Source organism: Leptodactylus fuscus, chromosome 5, assembly GCF_031893055.1.
Source record: "Leptodactylus fuscus isolate aLepFus1 chromosome 5, aLepFus1.hap2, whole genome shotgun sequence".
In the NCBI taxonomy this organism is placed as follows: domain Eukaryota; kingdom Metazoa; phylum Chordata; class Amphibia; order Anura; family Leptodactylidae; genus Leptodactylus; species Leptodactylus fuscus.
Genome location: NC_134269.1, coordinates 79,645,291 through 79,660,272, shown reverse-complemented (window position 1 = coordinate 79,660,272; position 14,982 = coordinate 79,645,291). Strand labels below are relative to the sequence as shown.

General features: G+C 39.7%; 1 protein-coding gene across 4 annotated transcripts in view; it reads left to right on the top strand.

The window, feature by feature from the left end:
- RAB27A (RAB27A, member RAS oncogene family) overlaps positions 1-14,982 on the top strand; it is a 64,749-nt gene that overhangs the window by 27,416 nt on the left and 22,351 nt on the right. For 3 of the 4 annotated variants that reach the window (XM_075273537.1, XM_075273536.1, XM_075273539.1), the window contains 2 exons: positions 9,661-9,833; positions 14,112-14,197. In XM_075273537.1, coding sequence (XP_075129638.1) covers positions 9,681-9,833; positions 14,112-14,197 — 239 coding nt within the window. In that variant the 5' untranslated portion in view covers positions 9,661-9,680. Of the gene's footprint in view, positions 1-6,564; positions 6,726-9,660; positions 9,834-14,111; positions 14,198-14,982 lie in introns of those variants that run through there. The other variant, XM_075273538.1, reaches the window with a different exon arrangement.

Below are 14,982 nucleotides of genomic sequence, written 5' to 3'. Positions count from 1 at the left end.
TGTCGTGGTTGAAATTTCATCATATCTCATCCACACGCTATAGGTTTTCAACTGCAGCGTGTAAATTTCTGCTGTGGGCTCCTCGTTCCAATGGTTTTTGGTCTCAAGCCTAAAACTGTTGGTGCTAATGTGAGAATGTTTGTAGGCTGCAACCATTGAGAGTCCATACACATAGTATACACTACTAGACAGAATATATACTTGCACAAAAGCTTGTATCCTTTTAAGGAGGATTATTTATACTCAAATTCATAATTCCCTTTAGAAACCTATTGATAAGCCAGGGCAATGTTTGTGGTGTGGGATTTATTTATGTATACAAGTAGTGACAAATAACATATATAATTTATATAGCAACTGGTATCTTTTGGGTAATTTACATGATATGGTATGATCCAGTTTTTGGTTCATGCTGATAACTTTGTGAATCTTAGGGCTTGTTCACACGGGGTAAGAGGGGGCGGATTTTGACGCCAAATCCACCCCCTCACAATAGAGGTCTATGTAGACCACTAACTTAATTTTTTTCTGTGAGCGGTATGTTCCGTCTCACAGAAAAAAGAAGTGAGCTGCCCTTTCTTCAGGCTGATTCCGCAGCTGATTCAGCCCCAGCGTCCGCCTCGCAACAGCACCCTCCGGATTAGGCTCATTCATTTGGGTCTACTCTGGAGCGGGAAGCTATGGCAGGCGCATTTTGGTCCTATTCTGACATGACTTCCCGCATCAGAATCAGGACCAAAATACACAATCACTACCCCATGTGAACGAGGCCTTACAATCATTAGGCCAAAAATCCAAACTTCTTTTTGTTTTTTTGTTTTTTAATGTTGATTGTGAGCCCCATATAGGGATCACAATGTACTTTTTTTTTTTTTTTTTTCCTATCAGTATGTCTTTGTAGAATGGGAGGAAATCCACGCAAACAAGAGGAGAACATACAAACTCCTTGCAGATGTTGTTCCTGGCGGGATTCGAACCCAGGACTCCAGCGCTGCAGTGCTAACCACTGAGCCACCGTGTTGCCCCTTTCTTTTGCTTTTTAGTCATTTATGCTACAATAAATTGATATTGTCTAATAAAATCACAGGTTTTCTTCTATGAGTTAAAGAAAAAGGCACTTGTTTATTTTTCTTTGCTGAATTTACCATGGATTGTTCTGATCATGTGTAATTGGTTTTGCCTTTCACGTGGTGTTTGATGTATCCCAGGTAGCTGATGGTCAAATGGGTGTTTTATTGACTACAATCAGCTCTGAGCCCTTCAGTACAATCTAAACTAGTGAGGAAAGAAATTGTTAAAGGGATTCTATCTTTCAAACCTTTTTTTTTTTTTTTTTTTGGCTTAACTCGTCAAAATAGCCTTAAAAAGGCTATTCGTCTCCTACCTTTTAGATGTCTTTTCCGCACCGCAGTTCTTCTGGAACAAGGTCTTCACCGCGTCTTCTTCAGGCAGAGGCTTGTAACTTCTAGGGCAAGCCGACTGCGCATGCCTGCCAGCCACGAGAAAATGGCCGCTTAGAATACTATGCAAGAGGCCATTTTTCTTGTGGCCGTGAGCATGTGCATTCGGGTTTGCCCGAGGCCTAGAAGGTAGAAGACTCTGCTGGAAGAAGATGCGGTGAAGACCTCATTCCAGACAAAGATGGAGGCGGCCCTGGAGAGTTCTCTCGCAGCATTGGGGATGCCCCTAGTTAGAGGAAAAAAAAGGCTTTGAAAGATTGGATTCCTTTAAAAAATAATAGCTCTTTACTAAAGCTAGTATATTAATCTCACATTAGCATCACTTGACCTAGGCTTCAGATTGCCACATTGGATTAAAGTGATTGTACAGGAATTTCAGAGCTCAGGAAAGAGTTGGGGGAAAGTGAAACAGAGGGGAAAAAAAAAATCACTCACCTGTCCCCCGTCGATCTGGCGCCAACATTGTTTGGTACAGCGCACGTCTTGGCTTTATGGGTGATGGTCTTACGCCCCAAGTAACTGGTGAGGCCATTCAGCTGCCACAAGCAAGAAGCTGGTGGTATATATGAATGATTGGCCTCAGCGATCATATGCATATCCTTCATGATCCGTTCTTTGTCATTAGACGGGTCGTCTTTACTGTTCATGGGTACACTATTGTTATTACAGTCTGTTACGGTCATCCATCATAGGTTGTGAGCAACGGAATTAAGGTCCGTAAAGTGATGGACAAAGAGCCCCTCCTTTTGTGTCGGTTCTCATTGACTATAATGTAAAAAAGAAAAACACTTTTGTCATGTTTACTTTTGTAATGGAAGAAAATCCTGTATGCAGTACTTTTCTTCAGTCAAAAGTAAAAAAATATGATGGGAAAAAAGCCGTATGTGGTTGTGTGTGTTGTTTTTTTTGTTTTTTTTTTGTGTTGACTGACTGACATCAATTTGAGGGTGCTTCATCTGCATCTGTCTTTTAATATCCATTGCTCTTATGCTATGATAACGGACCTTATATAACAGTAATGTGAACCCACATTTGGTATAGACCAGAAATACGGGTCAAAAGGTACAAATGAGAACTCCCAAGGAAAATGATACAAGTGCTGGTCAATTCTTAGGTGCAGATGAAACCCTGTGGCGCTTACAATTGTGCATTCAGTTGTAACCCCACCTCCACGTGTCTCGCATAAGAATTTCATGAGCTGGAATGCTTCTATGTAGTGAGTTCTTGCAGTAAGAGTTGGCCTGGGACTGTATGTACATAGTTGTTTTATAGAGCCTTAATATCAAAATCCTAGACGTGTATGCGGTTCTACTGTGCCTCTGCATGTTCCATCGCTTGCTGTATTACTAGAGGGTTTGCCTACCACTGTAACATTGAATGCAGTACAGGGCTATAGGACATTCTGTGCCCCCATCCACGGCTATCTGTGGATCTTGACTCAGGACGGGGACATCAGAATATCAAAATGGCTTTATACAGTGCTGCATAATATACTGATGTTTATATAGGTAATGAATAACATTAACCTCTTGTGAAATGGTCATTAGAGCGTAGTAAAAAAGTAGAAGTGGTTATAGAGAAAAGGGACCCCTCAATCTCAAATGCCTTAGGTCATTGTCAGCCATTGATTTTAGTGAGTGCATTGTCAAGCTTGTTTTGCCAGTAAATTGCACTGTGGTTTTTCCAGTGATATAAGACGATTGTAGAGGGGTTACAGGAAAGACATTTATTTTTTGCATTTCTATTCACAGAGAATACGATTAGAGAAGTAGATAAGATACATGACTAGAAATGTGTTGATACTTGTAATGTCTTTTGCAGGCTGTATTGATACCTGAGATAAGGAGGTTAGTATTTTAAAAACTAATTTTAAAAAGCTGATTTTGCTGGTAGAAATTGTAAGACTTGGACTGGCTATGTAGCCCTTATGTCCATTGTTATTATGATAACTTAACAAAAAAATAACAATCTAAGAGCATTATAAATGTGCTTTAGATAGACTGGTGTATGCAAGAGGATGATCTGCTGTATGATTTAGTCATGTGCAGTATTTATACAGTTTGATTTGTATCTAGAGGAAGGAAATGCCCCCCTTCAATAATATTCTTAAAGTTTAGGGAGGAGTAACAAAATTGAAGGCTGTCCAGACACTGGCTCCATTAACCATGTGCTGATGTGTGTATGTGCTGCATAAATAACAAGAATTATCTGAGCCACCCAAATCATGCATAAATACGTAAAATGTTTGACACTTAAAAAATAATCTGTTTTGCGAAAGCTGGATGAGATCATTTATGACTTCATAACAGAAACCACCTTTTTCATAATCCAGCTTTCTCATACTCCTGAATAGTAAAATGATGTGATTATGCAGTGAAATGTTTTTTTTTTTCTTGTTATTGCATGACTACTTGACAGAAGTGTATCTAGAGAATAAATAGCACTGTTAGTTGTTGGCTACTTTGGTTATTTTTACAATGTCATGATGGTATCGCACAATGTACGTTTCTTCCTTGTATCTGGAATCTGCCTTTCTGAAGTCTTCCTTACACTTTAACCACAGAATTCCAATAAAAATGTCGAAGATCATGTGAGTCAGCTAGTGATGAGAACGGGATGAATGTTCTCGCTGTTGTCTCTGTAAAACTTTATGCAATGCTTTGCAATTGTGCGAGAGCTTCTGTTAGACCATAGTAGGAAATCACAATTATTTCTGAAGTTTTGTCTGTGACTTGCATATTTATCTTTATATTTGTATAGTTTTAGATCTAACTATCAGCAAAAGTAACTTTTAGGCTAAGGCCCTATGTAGTGAAATCCATCAGTGTTTTTCCCGTAGTGTTTTCCTCTGTGGACTTTCTTCAATTATACCTATAGGGAAAAGGCCAGTGTTTCCGTACGTACAACTGACATGCTGTGATTTACAAAAACCTGACTGGCTTTTGAAACCGTAAAATGTCCAGTTCAGATATTTTTCTGCATTGTGTGGATGGGACTAGCTATAATCCCATCCATGTTGCAGGTACTGTAAAACACTGCAGTTTTTGCTGTAGCAAAATCACTGCATTTACACTACATGGAGCCCTAGTCTTGTTATTTAAAGGGAATCTACTGCCACTACCCAAGCATATTCAACTTCTTCCACTTTATTACAGAGCACATTATAGTGGTAAATATCATACCTTTTATGTATGTCACATTTGAAGATTTGGACAAAAATAACTTAGAAGTGTTATGTAAATGGAGTGGGCCTTTAGCCCTTTGAGTACTGCTGTTGCTGCTCAGACCACAACAATCTCCTGTTTGCACCCTCCTTTTGCAGTGCAGGTCATTCTCCCACTGCTCTGACATCACCCATCCTACTTAAGTAGCAGAACCCCCCCTCCCCAACTATTGGCTGAAACTAAACCACACAAGTCTTTCTGCTTATAGTTTCCCCAGTGTTATCACCTGATCATTGGCAATGTCAGCAGACCCATATTAAAAATTATGCTATGTTTCATAAGACCTATATAAGGGACGTATTAGGATAATGGCTCTGAGACAACTCATATAATTATGAAGACATTATGCCACTTTATTAGGATCATTTTTGAGACAGTTTTCAATTTGTAAAAATTGTTTGTGCTGTGTTTTAAAATTCTTAATTTAGAATAGATACACCTATTTACATAGTAAAAGATCTTGGCTGCTTCTCTGCTACTGTATTGCATTACTTATAGTCTTAAGGTTCCTTCTACACTTAAATATTTCAAAATTAGGTCACTTTGACTCTTGGGTTTGACTTGCAGTAGCAATATAAAATACTGCTTCAGAATAATACTCTTAATTCTGATAGGCTTCCTAGGAGAAGCAGTAAAGGGGCATTTACACTACTGTTGTTGGTGTCATTTTCTGACGGATGCAAATAACGATCAACAACGGGCACTAACAGATCTGTTAAAAATCCCATTGATTTCTATGGGAATTGTTCTGTTGGTTTTAACAAGATGCTTCACAGGCCCGCTAGGGGTGCAGGACTCTTGGGTCTGTTCATAATAACGGACTTATGATGGATATTAAGCGTCTGATATTTTTTAACACTAATGTCTATGGCTAATGGATGATCGGCCGTTTAACGAACATTAACTGATGACGTGTCTGTGTTTTTAATGGATTCACTAAAAAAAACTGACACATAACAGCTGTTTGTGCCCGTTTAATGTTTGATGAGGCCCGTTTTTTAAAAAAAAAAAAAGTGAAAAAACTCAGAGCTGACGTCCGACAGTAGGGTGGCCCCCTTACAATACGTGTGCACGGAGGAATTTGGAGTGGAATTCTGCCTCAAATTCTTCTCCCTGTGGTGGGAAGCTTAAGTGGGTTTGGGCACCGATTAGCCTCATAGACAATGGGGCTTGTCAATCTTGAGGCTTGTGCCGCCATGAGTCAGCCAAGGAAATCGAGGAAAGATGTAGCAGGACTTTTTTCAACTCCTCGAGAAAAGGTGTGTCTGTCACTGCCTCCCATTGAAAATAATTGGAGGCAGATTCTAAACAGAATTTACAGCTGAGACTGGGTATAGTTGCATCCACATATACCTTGTGTTACTACCCTAAACCTGACAGAGTTCAGCTTCTCCCCTCCTGTTATATCCTGCTCTCAGGGCAGCAGAAATCGCATGATTGCTTCACTTTAAGCTACCAAGTCATTTATGTACTACAAGAAAAGCTAGTAAGTAGATAAATCCCAGTCAGTGAATGTATTGAAAAATAGAGTAGCGAGTTTATCTAAGCAAATGAACATTTCCTCCTCTGTGAGAACATTTTTGCTCAGCTTGTGCAAACAAAGAAATACAAAAGGTCCTATCAATTTTTGGAGCACATGCCAAGCTGGTAGTGCTTCCTTGGAAAAGGAACTAAATCCTTATATTGTTGCTTAGACTGATTTCCTCAAGTGTATGCATAACTTGAAGAAGCAAGTCCTCGTGGAGCATCCCCGTGTACTGTAACCATTCTAAAAACATCTGCATTTTAGAGGCACATCCAATATTACCATCCTTTCTGTGACCTGTGTTCAGCCAGCCAACCTGACAGCTATACAGCTAGACTTTCCTGTCAGCTCAGGCAATGGGCACACCTTCTGCTCACACTGACATTAGTGCAAGCAGGTGACACGTAGGCTGCTTGCTTGTGTGCTAAACAGGTGGAGCGAGAAACACATCTACTACACATCCACCTTTAGGATTACGCACCAGCTGGGATTTTCCTTCCCTGATACATAGTGGAGGTGAGTTTCTCCGCATGCTCTCTTCTAGAACTGCTGAAATATACTGGGCTCCTCTAGATCACATACTTTCTATAACCTGTGTTTAATTCTTTCATTCATTGAAGGTCTATATTCATGTGCTGCACTTATTTTATTTTTTTTTCCCTTCTCCTTCTGCTCAGTGGAAGGTGAAAATACTGTTTGTAGACAATGATGTGCATCAGTGCACTCGGCAAACAGTTGTATCTCATAAAAGAGCTTTGTGTAGCAAAGCGTTGACCACCTACTAGCAAAAAAACCTCATTCTCAGTAACAGGACCTGCAGTGTGTATTAACATTGGATGTAGAATTTTATTTCAGACCCTGTTAGGTAAAACAGTCCACTTCCTTCTGATCTCGCACTTGTAGGGCTCAGATTGCTATATTCATGTCTGCTTACTAAAAGCATAATGTAATGACAGGGTTCACCTTTTAACGTTCTCTATGTATTCTCACACCCACGGACATACAATATGTGGTGTATAACTAGTTCACCATGGCCTGATTTACTTCATCATTCTGCTGTCTTGACGGCTGTTTCACAGTGACTCAGTGGAATGGGTATGAGCTGAAATATTCACATGCAAGTTATAAATGCTAATTCACACACTGCCAAGTCTTACACTTCTTGAAAGTAGTGGTGAGAAAATGCTGCAGATGTGGGAATACTGAGAAATGTAAAGGTCGTAGCCACCGAACCTGTACTTGCATGATGATGCCTTAGTCATTAATAGTATTTTCTATTCCAGCTATACTGGAATTGCTGCCTTTTATAAGAATATGACAAAGTGGTTAGTGTCAGGTGGCATCTGCTCATGCTTCATATTCACATATGGTGAGGTGTGGCAGGCAAAGAATTCTTCATTCTTGTCCCCTTTTCTCCGATACTTTTTGTTAGCTCGTGTATGTGTAATTATTTTGCTAGATGTCTTGACAAGAATTCCTAAAAATGTTGGCCATTTTGAACATGTGGATTTGCCCAATTTTACTCCATTTTATCCCTTTTCTACTACCATAAAATTTGTCTCTGCCCCATTGAGAACCATTGTATATAGTTTGATCTAATTCTCAGTTCTAATGCTGTAAATGGAAACTTATGGATTTCTCCTGTGTTTTCAGCTTGTGGAATTTTAAGCGGATAGACCGTAGTTTACTGAATAGTTACCTTTGTAATCTAAAATAGGCAGGCGGCTGAATGTGATTCATATAGTGTAAGTAGTAATTTACCTCCATCCTTGTAGCAGGCTGTAAATGAGCAGCATACCTATAATTTTAGGGCTCAGCTGCTAATGTTTTGATGCCGTGATCTTCAAAGCTAGTTGGAAGAGTATTTAAGCTCCACTTTCAGGAGTCTTGGGACTACTTTTATTAGTTGTTGTTTAACTTGTTTTGTGACTTTGAGTTAAATATTAACAGTTTGACACAGCCTGGCTTCTCTTATGCATATATTCATGTCATTTATGTACTTGCACCTTCTATCAACTTGATCTTAAAAGCAGCAACACTTGTATCCTGTTGGGCTGTGTTGACTGGAGAAATGGTTTTCTTCAGAAATAATGTACTGACCTGCATTAGAAACAGTGTCCCAGTTTATTGTGCAACTTTGTAAACGTACAAACGTAGCTGTATGCATCAGGACTAGGGCTTCAAGCGTCAAGTGCAATATAGCCACGTGTATATGGTGTGTTATCATGGCTAATTTCTGTGGCCTCATACACATGACCATGTATTTTCACGGTCCTGTGTATGGGTCCGTGAATCTGGAACCAAACTTGGGGAGAGCTCCTATTCCTGTCTGTTATGGGGCCATGGAAGCAACGGGCTGCACACAGAAGCCATCAATGTGTCATCAGTGCTGTTTAGTCACGGCCTGGCTACATACACACGGTCATGCGCATGTCGCTTCAGCCTCTTAATAAATCAGTCCCACAGCCGTGTGTCAGAATGGAAGTCTAGTATGACGGACTAGAAAAACGGAGAGGCAATGCTAGTATGAACCTAGAGTCACTGTGCCAGTTCACTGAATTGTTTAGTTTCTTTAAGAAAAAGCTAAATATTGTGAATAAAATTGAGATTTGCCCATGAGCTTGAAAAAATGTAAAAAATTATGGGCGTTCACACATGTCCTGCATGTCTGTTTTTGTGTCCATGCAAAAAAAAGACAAAAATGTTTCACGGTGGAGAGGCTGCATACAGACACTGGCAGTTTGCTTTAAAAACCCATTGAAATGAATGGGTTTTTAAACTGATCGCCAGCAAGTTGTCCTCAAGCTGTTTTTCCTGGAATTTCAATGGAATCATGGAGGACGGACAGTGGCGCAAGGGTGAACGCCCCTTATTTTTATGCAAAGTAACTCAGAACTAGAGATGCATATAGTTCACCAATGAACCATTACACTGTCTTCTGTAGTGGCAAAGCACTATCTTACTACTTCCTATCCTGTCTGATGGGCTGCTCTACAGGATAACTATCAGGTGCCCACATTAACTAAGCACATTACTTGTATAGACCCCATGGTTACCTGGAAGTACTCAGCCCCGCCCCCCCCCCAATGATATACAAGCGGGGGGGAAGGAAGGATCAGAACATGCTCAAGGAAATTGCACATAGTAGTTTGCAAAGTGTTATAAGATTATTGCAAAAGTGGTTATGTAAGTGTAATTTTAAAGTGTCTATAGACAGGCACACTTCTCGTGTATACTGAACACCCTGCTGAAAGAAAAAAAAAAATAGAAGTATAATGTTGTGTTGTGTTTCAGTTTTGCCATGATTATTGAGAAGGTGAGGTTTTGACAGATTTTCCTATTGCAGTATGGAAAAAAGTTATTACTTTTCTAATAATCCCAGACCTCACTGCTATTAATGATGAGATGGTAAATTATTTTAATTTTCGACTTTTTTTTTAACATTTTGCAGGTCACTAACCAAGCTTCACAATGTTTGATGGGGACTATGACTACCTCATCAAGTTCTTAGCATTGGGAGACTCTGGCGTTGGAAAAACCAGCTTCCTCTACCAATATACAGATGGGAAATTCAATTCCAAGTTCATCACAACAGTAGGCATAGATTTTCGAGAAAAGAGAGTGGTAAGATTTTTTTTTTTTTTTTTTTTTAAATGTAGATTGTGAGCCCCACATCGAGCTCACAATGTACATTTTTCCCTATCAGTATGTCTTTTTTGGAATATGGGATGGAAATCCATGCAAACACGGGGAGAACATACAAACTCCTTGCAGATGGTTTTTTGCCCTTGGTGGGATTTGAACACCAGGACCCAGCGCTGCAAGGCTGCAGTGCTAACCACTGAGCCACCGTGTGGCCCCATTTTTTATTTTTTTTATTTTATTTTTTTTGTTTCTTTGAGTGAGGTATCATTTCCAAAATAACACACAGATTAATTCTCTTGTTTTGGTTGAGGATACAATATGGTGTCTCATTGACTATTAATGTTTATCAGCCCTGAAATCTAAAAGCCTAACTGTATTTGCTTAAAGGGGACCTGTCTTCTGTTCTGTCCTGTTAAGTGAGTACTATACTAGATAATTCACGATTCTGGAGCATCTTTTCTTATAACTGCACTGTGCACTTGTGCTGTTGTTCCTCCTAGAAATTTGTGAATAAATTGACAACTGGATGTTATTCATTTTTGTAAGTGGGGTGTGTCCCTAGACAGTCTGGCAAAGATTGGACACTAGCTCTCTTTGTAAAGACACAATCCTGTAGAATCTGGGTGCCGGTTACTAGTAAATTGACAACAATAGTAAATGGAACTTTTAAAAGGGGATTTGTTAATGGTACAGGGAAATTATAATAAAGGGTGCCTAAGTTCAGACTTGTATACCAGTAACATAGTGCTCACGTTGTCCATTACTGGAACACCTCCAAAATTCCAAGGAGCCAATTAGCACAGTCCCTTTACTGGTTTGCAGACCATGAGGTCAACACCTTCCAGTAGGTGGCAGCTTTAAATCCAGAGCTACTAGTCTTATAAGGTTCAAACAAACGTGCAGGAGACCTTGGTCTTCCCCATTTATGGGAGTATCCCCAGGGGGTGAGGCCTACATCCTTTATTACCTTTCCAAGTTATGTTAACTCTTGAACTTCTGAGGGAATAGCACTGAACAGAGGTGGTCTACACAATAGATGCTTATCAGGAGAGCTGCTCAGGCTGTTAGCTGAGGTTGGGAGTCTAAAACATGTTGGGCTTCCAATTGGTAACACCCAGTTGTCAATTTATAAATGTCTAGAAGGAGTAAGAGAGGAATGGTACAACACAGTTGTTAGAGAAGATGTGCCAAGGTTATTTCATGGTGAATTTACCAAAACGGATATAGGGTGGCCATCAGAAAGTGAATATTTATAGTACTACGGATTCAAAAGAACAATGCCACGGGGCAACACTTGCAGCGCTGGAGTCCTGGGTTTGAATTCCGCCAGGAACAACATCTGCAAGGAGTTTGTATGTTCTCCCTGTGTTTGCGTGGATTTCCTCCCATTCTACAAAGACCTACTGATAGGAAAAAAAAAAAAGTACATTGTGATCCCTATTTGGGGCTCACAATCTACATAAAAAAAAAACAACAAAAAACAATTCTGCCTGCAATATTGGTAAACCTACATGAGCTTTCCAAGAATGTCTGGGAAAATTGGAAGAACCTGCAGGTGCTGCAGTAGCTACAGCACATGCAGTCTCGGCTTTCAGGGACAGAGAAAATGGTTTATGTAAACCGTGCAAGAACCTTTCTACAGTTCCTTCCTGTGCAGTGAATTTCTCTAGAAATTGCTTTAGTTTCTTAAGTAAAAGTCTAACTAAGACTGTATTGTATTTGCTGTTACCATACATTGCATGGTAGAGATACTTTCATTTATTCTCTTGTTGTTAGACCAGTTGTGCAGGTTTTGGCTGTTACGGTTTTGGTTGGTATGGATATTGTAATAATATAGTGAGTATCTATTGACACAATTAAACATCCTATCATTCCATTAGCATACTGGTCTGAATTGTTACTACCACTTTTCAGGTTTTTCCTGATTTGTAACATTCCGTTCTGTAACCCTAGCGTTTCCTAATGCACCTTCCTCTTTAACTCATAGTTTGCCATTAGCCTACAAACATTCTTGCCACCCGAAAAAGAAAGGCAAACAAGGGTGTTATGTCACAGAGCAGTCTTTCTTGAAAATGTTAGTATAGAATAACACATTGACACCTTGCATGGGTTGTCTTTGTAATTTAAGTACTGATCTTGGGGACTGCAGGCTTGTCAGTGTTACTTTTCACAGAGTAAGGGTGCATTCACACTGAGTAAACGCTAGCTTATTTTGTAGAGTAAAATTACACTTGTAAATTTTGCTATCCCATTGACTTCAATGATATTTTTTTACAAGTGTAAAAATACGCCTGTAAAAAATACGCCTGTAAAAAATACGCCTGTAAAAAATACGCCTGTAAAATGTCATTGAAGTCAATGGGATAGCAAAATTTACAAGTGTAATTTTACTCTACAAAATAAGCTAGTGTTAACTCAGTGTGAATGCACCCTATCTTTGTAAAGTTATATGGGAAATGCATTGGAAATATTATCTTGCTTACACCTGGGTCAGATGGGATACTATGTGTCATTAAAGGGGCTCTATCAGCAAAATCATGCTGCTAGAGCCCCACATATGCGTGCATAGCCTTTAAAAAGGCTATTCAGGCATCGGTAATGTTATATTAAACTACCCCCCCCCCGTTTTAAAAAAATAACCTAAAAAAGAAAGTGCTCTACTTACGGATCGTGCACCCTGGGCGGGCATTCAGGGTGTGTCTTCATCTTCTTCCTTGCCTCTTCTTCCTCCGATGTCCTCCGGTCCCGTCTTCTTCCAGCGCTCGCTCGCGGACACTGATATGAAAAAACGGCCTGGGTGCATGCGCAGTAGCATGCGGCTTCTACTACAGCTACTGCGCATGCACCCCGGCTATCACTGTCCGTTCGCGAGCGCTGGAGGAAGACGGGACCGGAGGACATCGGAGGAAGAAGAGGCGGGGATGAAGATGAAGACACACCCTGAATGCCCACCCAGGGTGCACGTTCGGTAAGTAGAGCACATTCTTTTTTAGGTTATTATTTTAAAACGGGGGGGGGGGGGGGTGTAGTTTAATATAACTTTTACGGTGCCTGAATAGCCTTTTTAAAGGCTATGCACGCATATGTGGGGCTCTAGCAGCATGATTTTGCTGATAGAGCCCCTTTAAGGAGACATCCATTTATGGTGTACAGGTTCTTATTAGACTATGCATACCTTGCCAAGAATTGTGGGAAAGGAATATGCAAATAAGCCCTCCTTAGTAGAAATTGAAAACTTTCTCTACCATTACCTTTTGGAAGGTAACTCCCTATAGATCAATTCCTGCTTTCCCTAAAATCTAGTAGTATAATCTGGGAATGTAGGCAAGTTAGATTGCGGTCAAAGACAGTCAAGGTAAACCTATGCATATATTCCTGCAACAAGAAAACCCCCACATTAAGAATCCAGAATGCTGCCGCATGCAGTGCTGTGGTCGGTATGGTTTTTTCTTTTGTGTTTTTTTTTTTTTTTTTTTTTTTTTTTTTTTTGCTTCCTCCTCTGTATTCCTTAAGTGGGGGATTTCTTCCTGAATGTATATGCATGTGTTGTTGGGGTGTGTGTGTGTGTGTGTGTGTGTGTTATATACCCCTATTTTAACCTTGTTGTCTGAGTATTCCAGGATGAGCTCTGGCACCTATTTTTATGTAATCTTTGCCTGTTGTTCCCCCTCCTCCAACTTTATCGATATCACAAGTCAAAAAATTTATATATCAATAAAGGATGAAATCTTATTCTTACATTGTGTTGTATGTAATTGTTGGTAGTTTAGTGGCATTGTTGCACACAGCACCTCTTGGTTGTCTTTGCAAGTTTCCATGTTTATATAACTTGTGTTTTAGTTTTGTTTTTAAGTTTTTGCATGCAGTATCAGGCCCTATGGTAAATTTGGAACGTTTTTAACACTATCCAGTTTAACGTTGCTCCACCTAACTTTTAGACCATGTTTGTTTCATGGGCAAAGCTGGATATTTTTCCTCCTTCAGAGCATGCCAAGACTCTTTCCTGTATCAGTGGAGAGCTGATCTTCCCATCTATAGTTTTGGTTACATTCTGCTATCTGCCCAGAGATCTGCACCTATGATACCTGCTCTCCAATAGCATATATTGTAATTTCTCATGTACCTGAAACTTCTACATAGCCTACTAGTGCTTATTTTCATTGAAGCATAGCACTGCGCATAGTGATAGTGCACCAGTTTCTCGCTTTGCATTCATACAGTATTATGTTTTTATTCTTCCACCTTCTCGATTCGCAGGTATATCGTTCAAATGGTCCTGATGGAATTGCTGGCAGAGGTCAGAGGGTTCACCTGCAGTTATGGGACACAGCAGGTCAGGAAAGGTGAGATTATCCAGCTAGTATGTGACTTCTTTATTACACCAGTATAATTTAGAGACTCGCTACTAATTGTGCGCCAAAGGTAATTTACATTGTGTACTAAGTATGTCTATTATTAGTCTTAGTGGTCAGCCTGAAAATTTCAGACTATAGTACTTTAACATTCTTATATTACATACTAAGAGTTTAAAAGTGGTTTTTAAAAAAAATAAATAAAAAAAAGTCATTTTTTGGTGACTCGTTTCCATTAAACAGGGATCAGTTACCTCTCCTGTTGTGGCAGGTTTAGTAAATAATACCAGTCCCAGAAATAACCATTCTGAAGTATCTTTTCTTATAGCTTGCTTTGCAGTTTTCCTCTAGTATTCTTACTGAATATTATGAATGAAATGACAATTTGGTGTTACAGTTCTTCTTGTCAAAGATGTGACCCTACATAGGCTGACCCTATCAGCACTGACTAGACAAAGTCAGACTGTGCAGGGAAACCCTCTCAAGTAGTAACATCCAGTTAGTTTATTCATAAACTTCTTGGAGGCATAACAGAGGAACAGTATAGTGGAGCGTGATAAAGAATTATTTTATAGGGAACTCAGACCCAAGCTGTTCCTGATGGACACCATTGACTCTGTCTGGGTCGCTTGGGTATCCGTTGTGGTAGCCATTGTTTTGCACACCAGACTCAAATGATTTTTGCCAGAATCTGCAGCTAAAGTTCACACAAGTTACATTTGGTTTATGGTGTTCTGAAACATGTAAATAGGGTTCAGACTATAGACCAGTGGTCT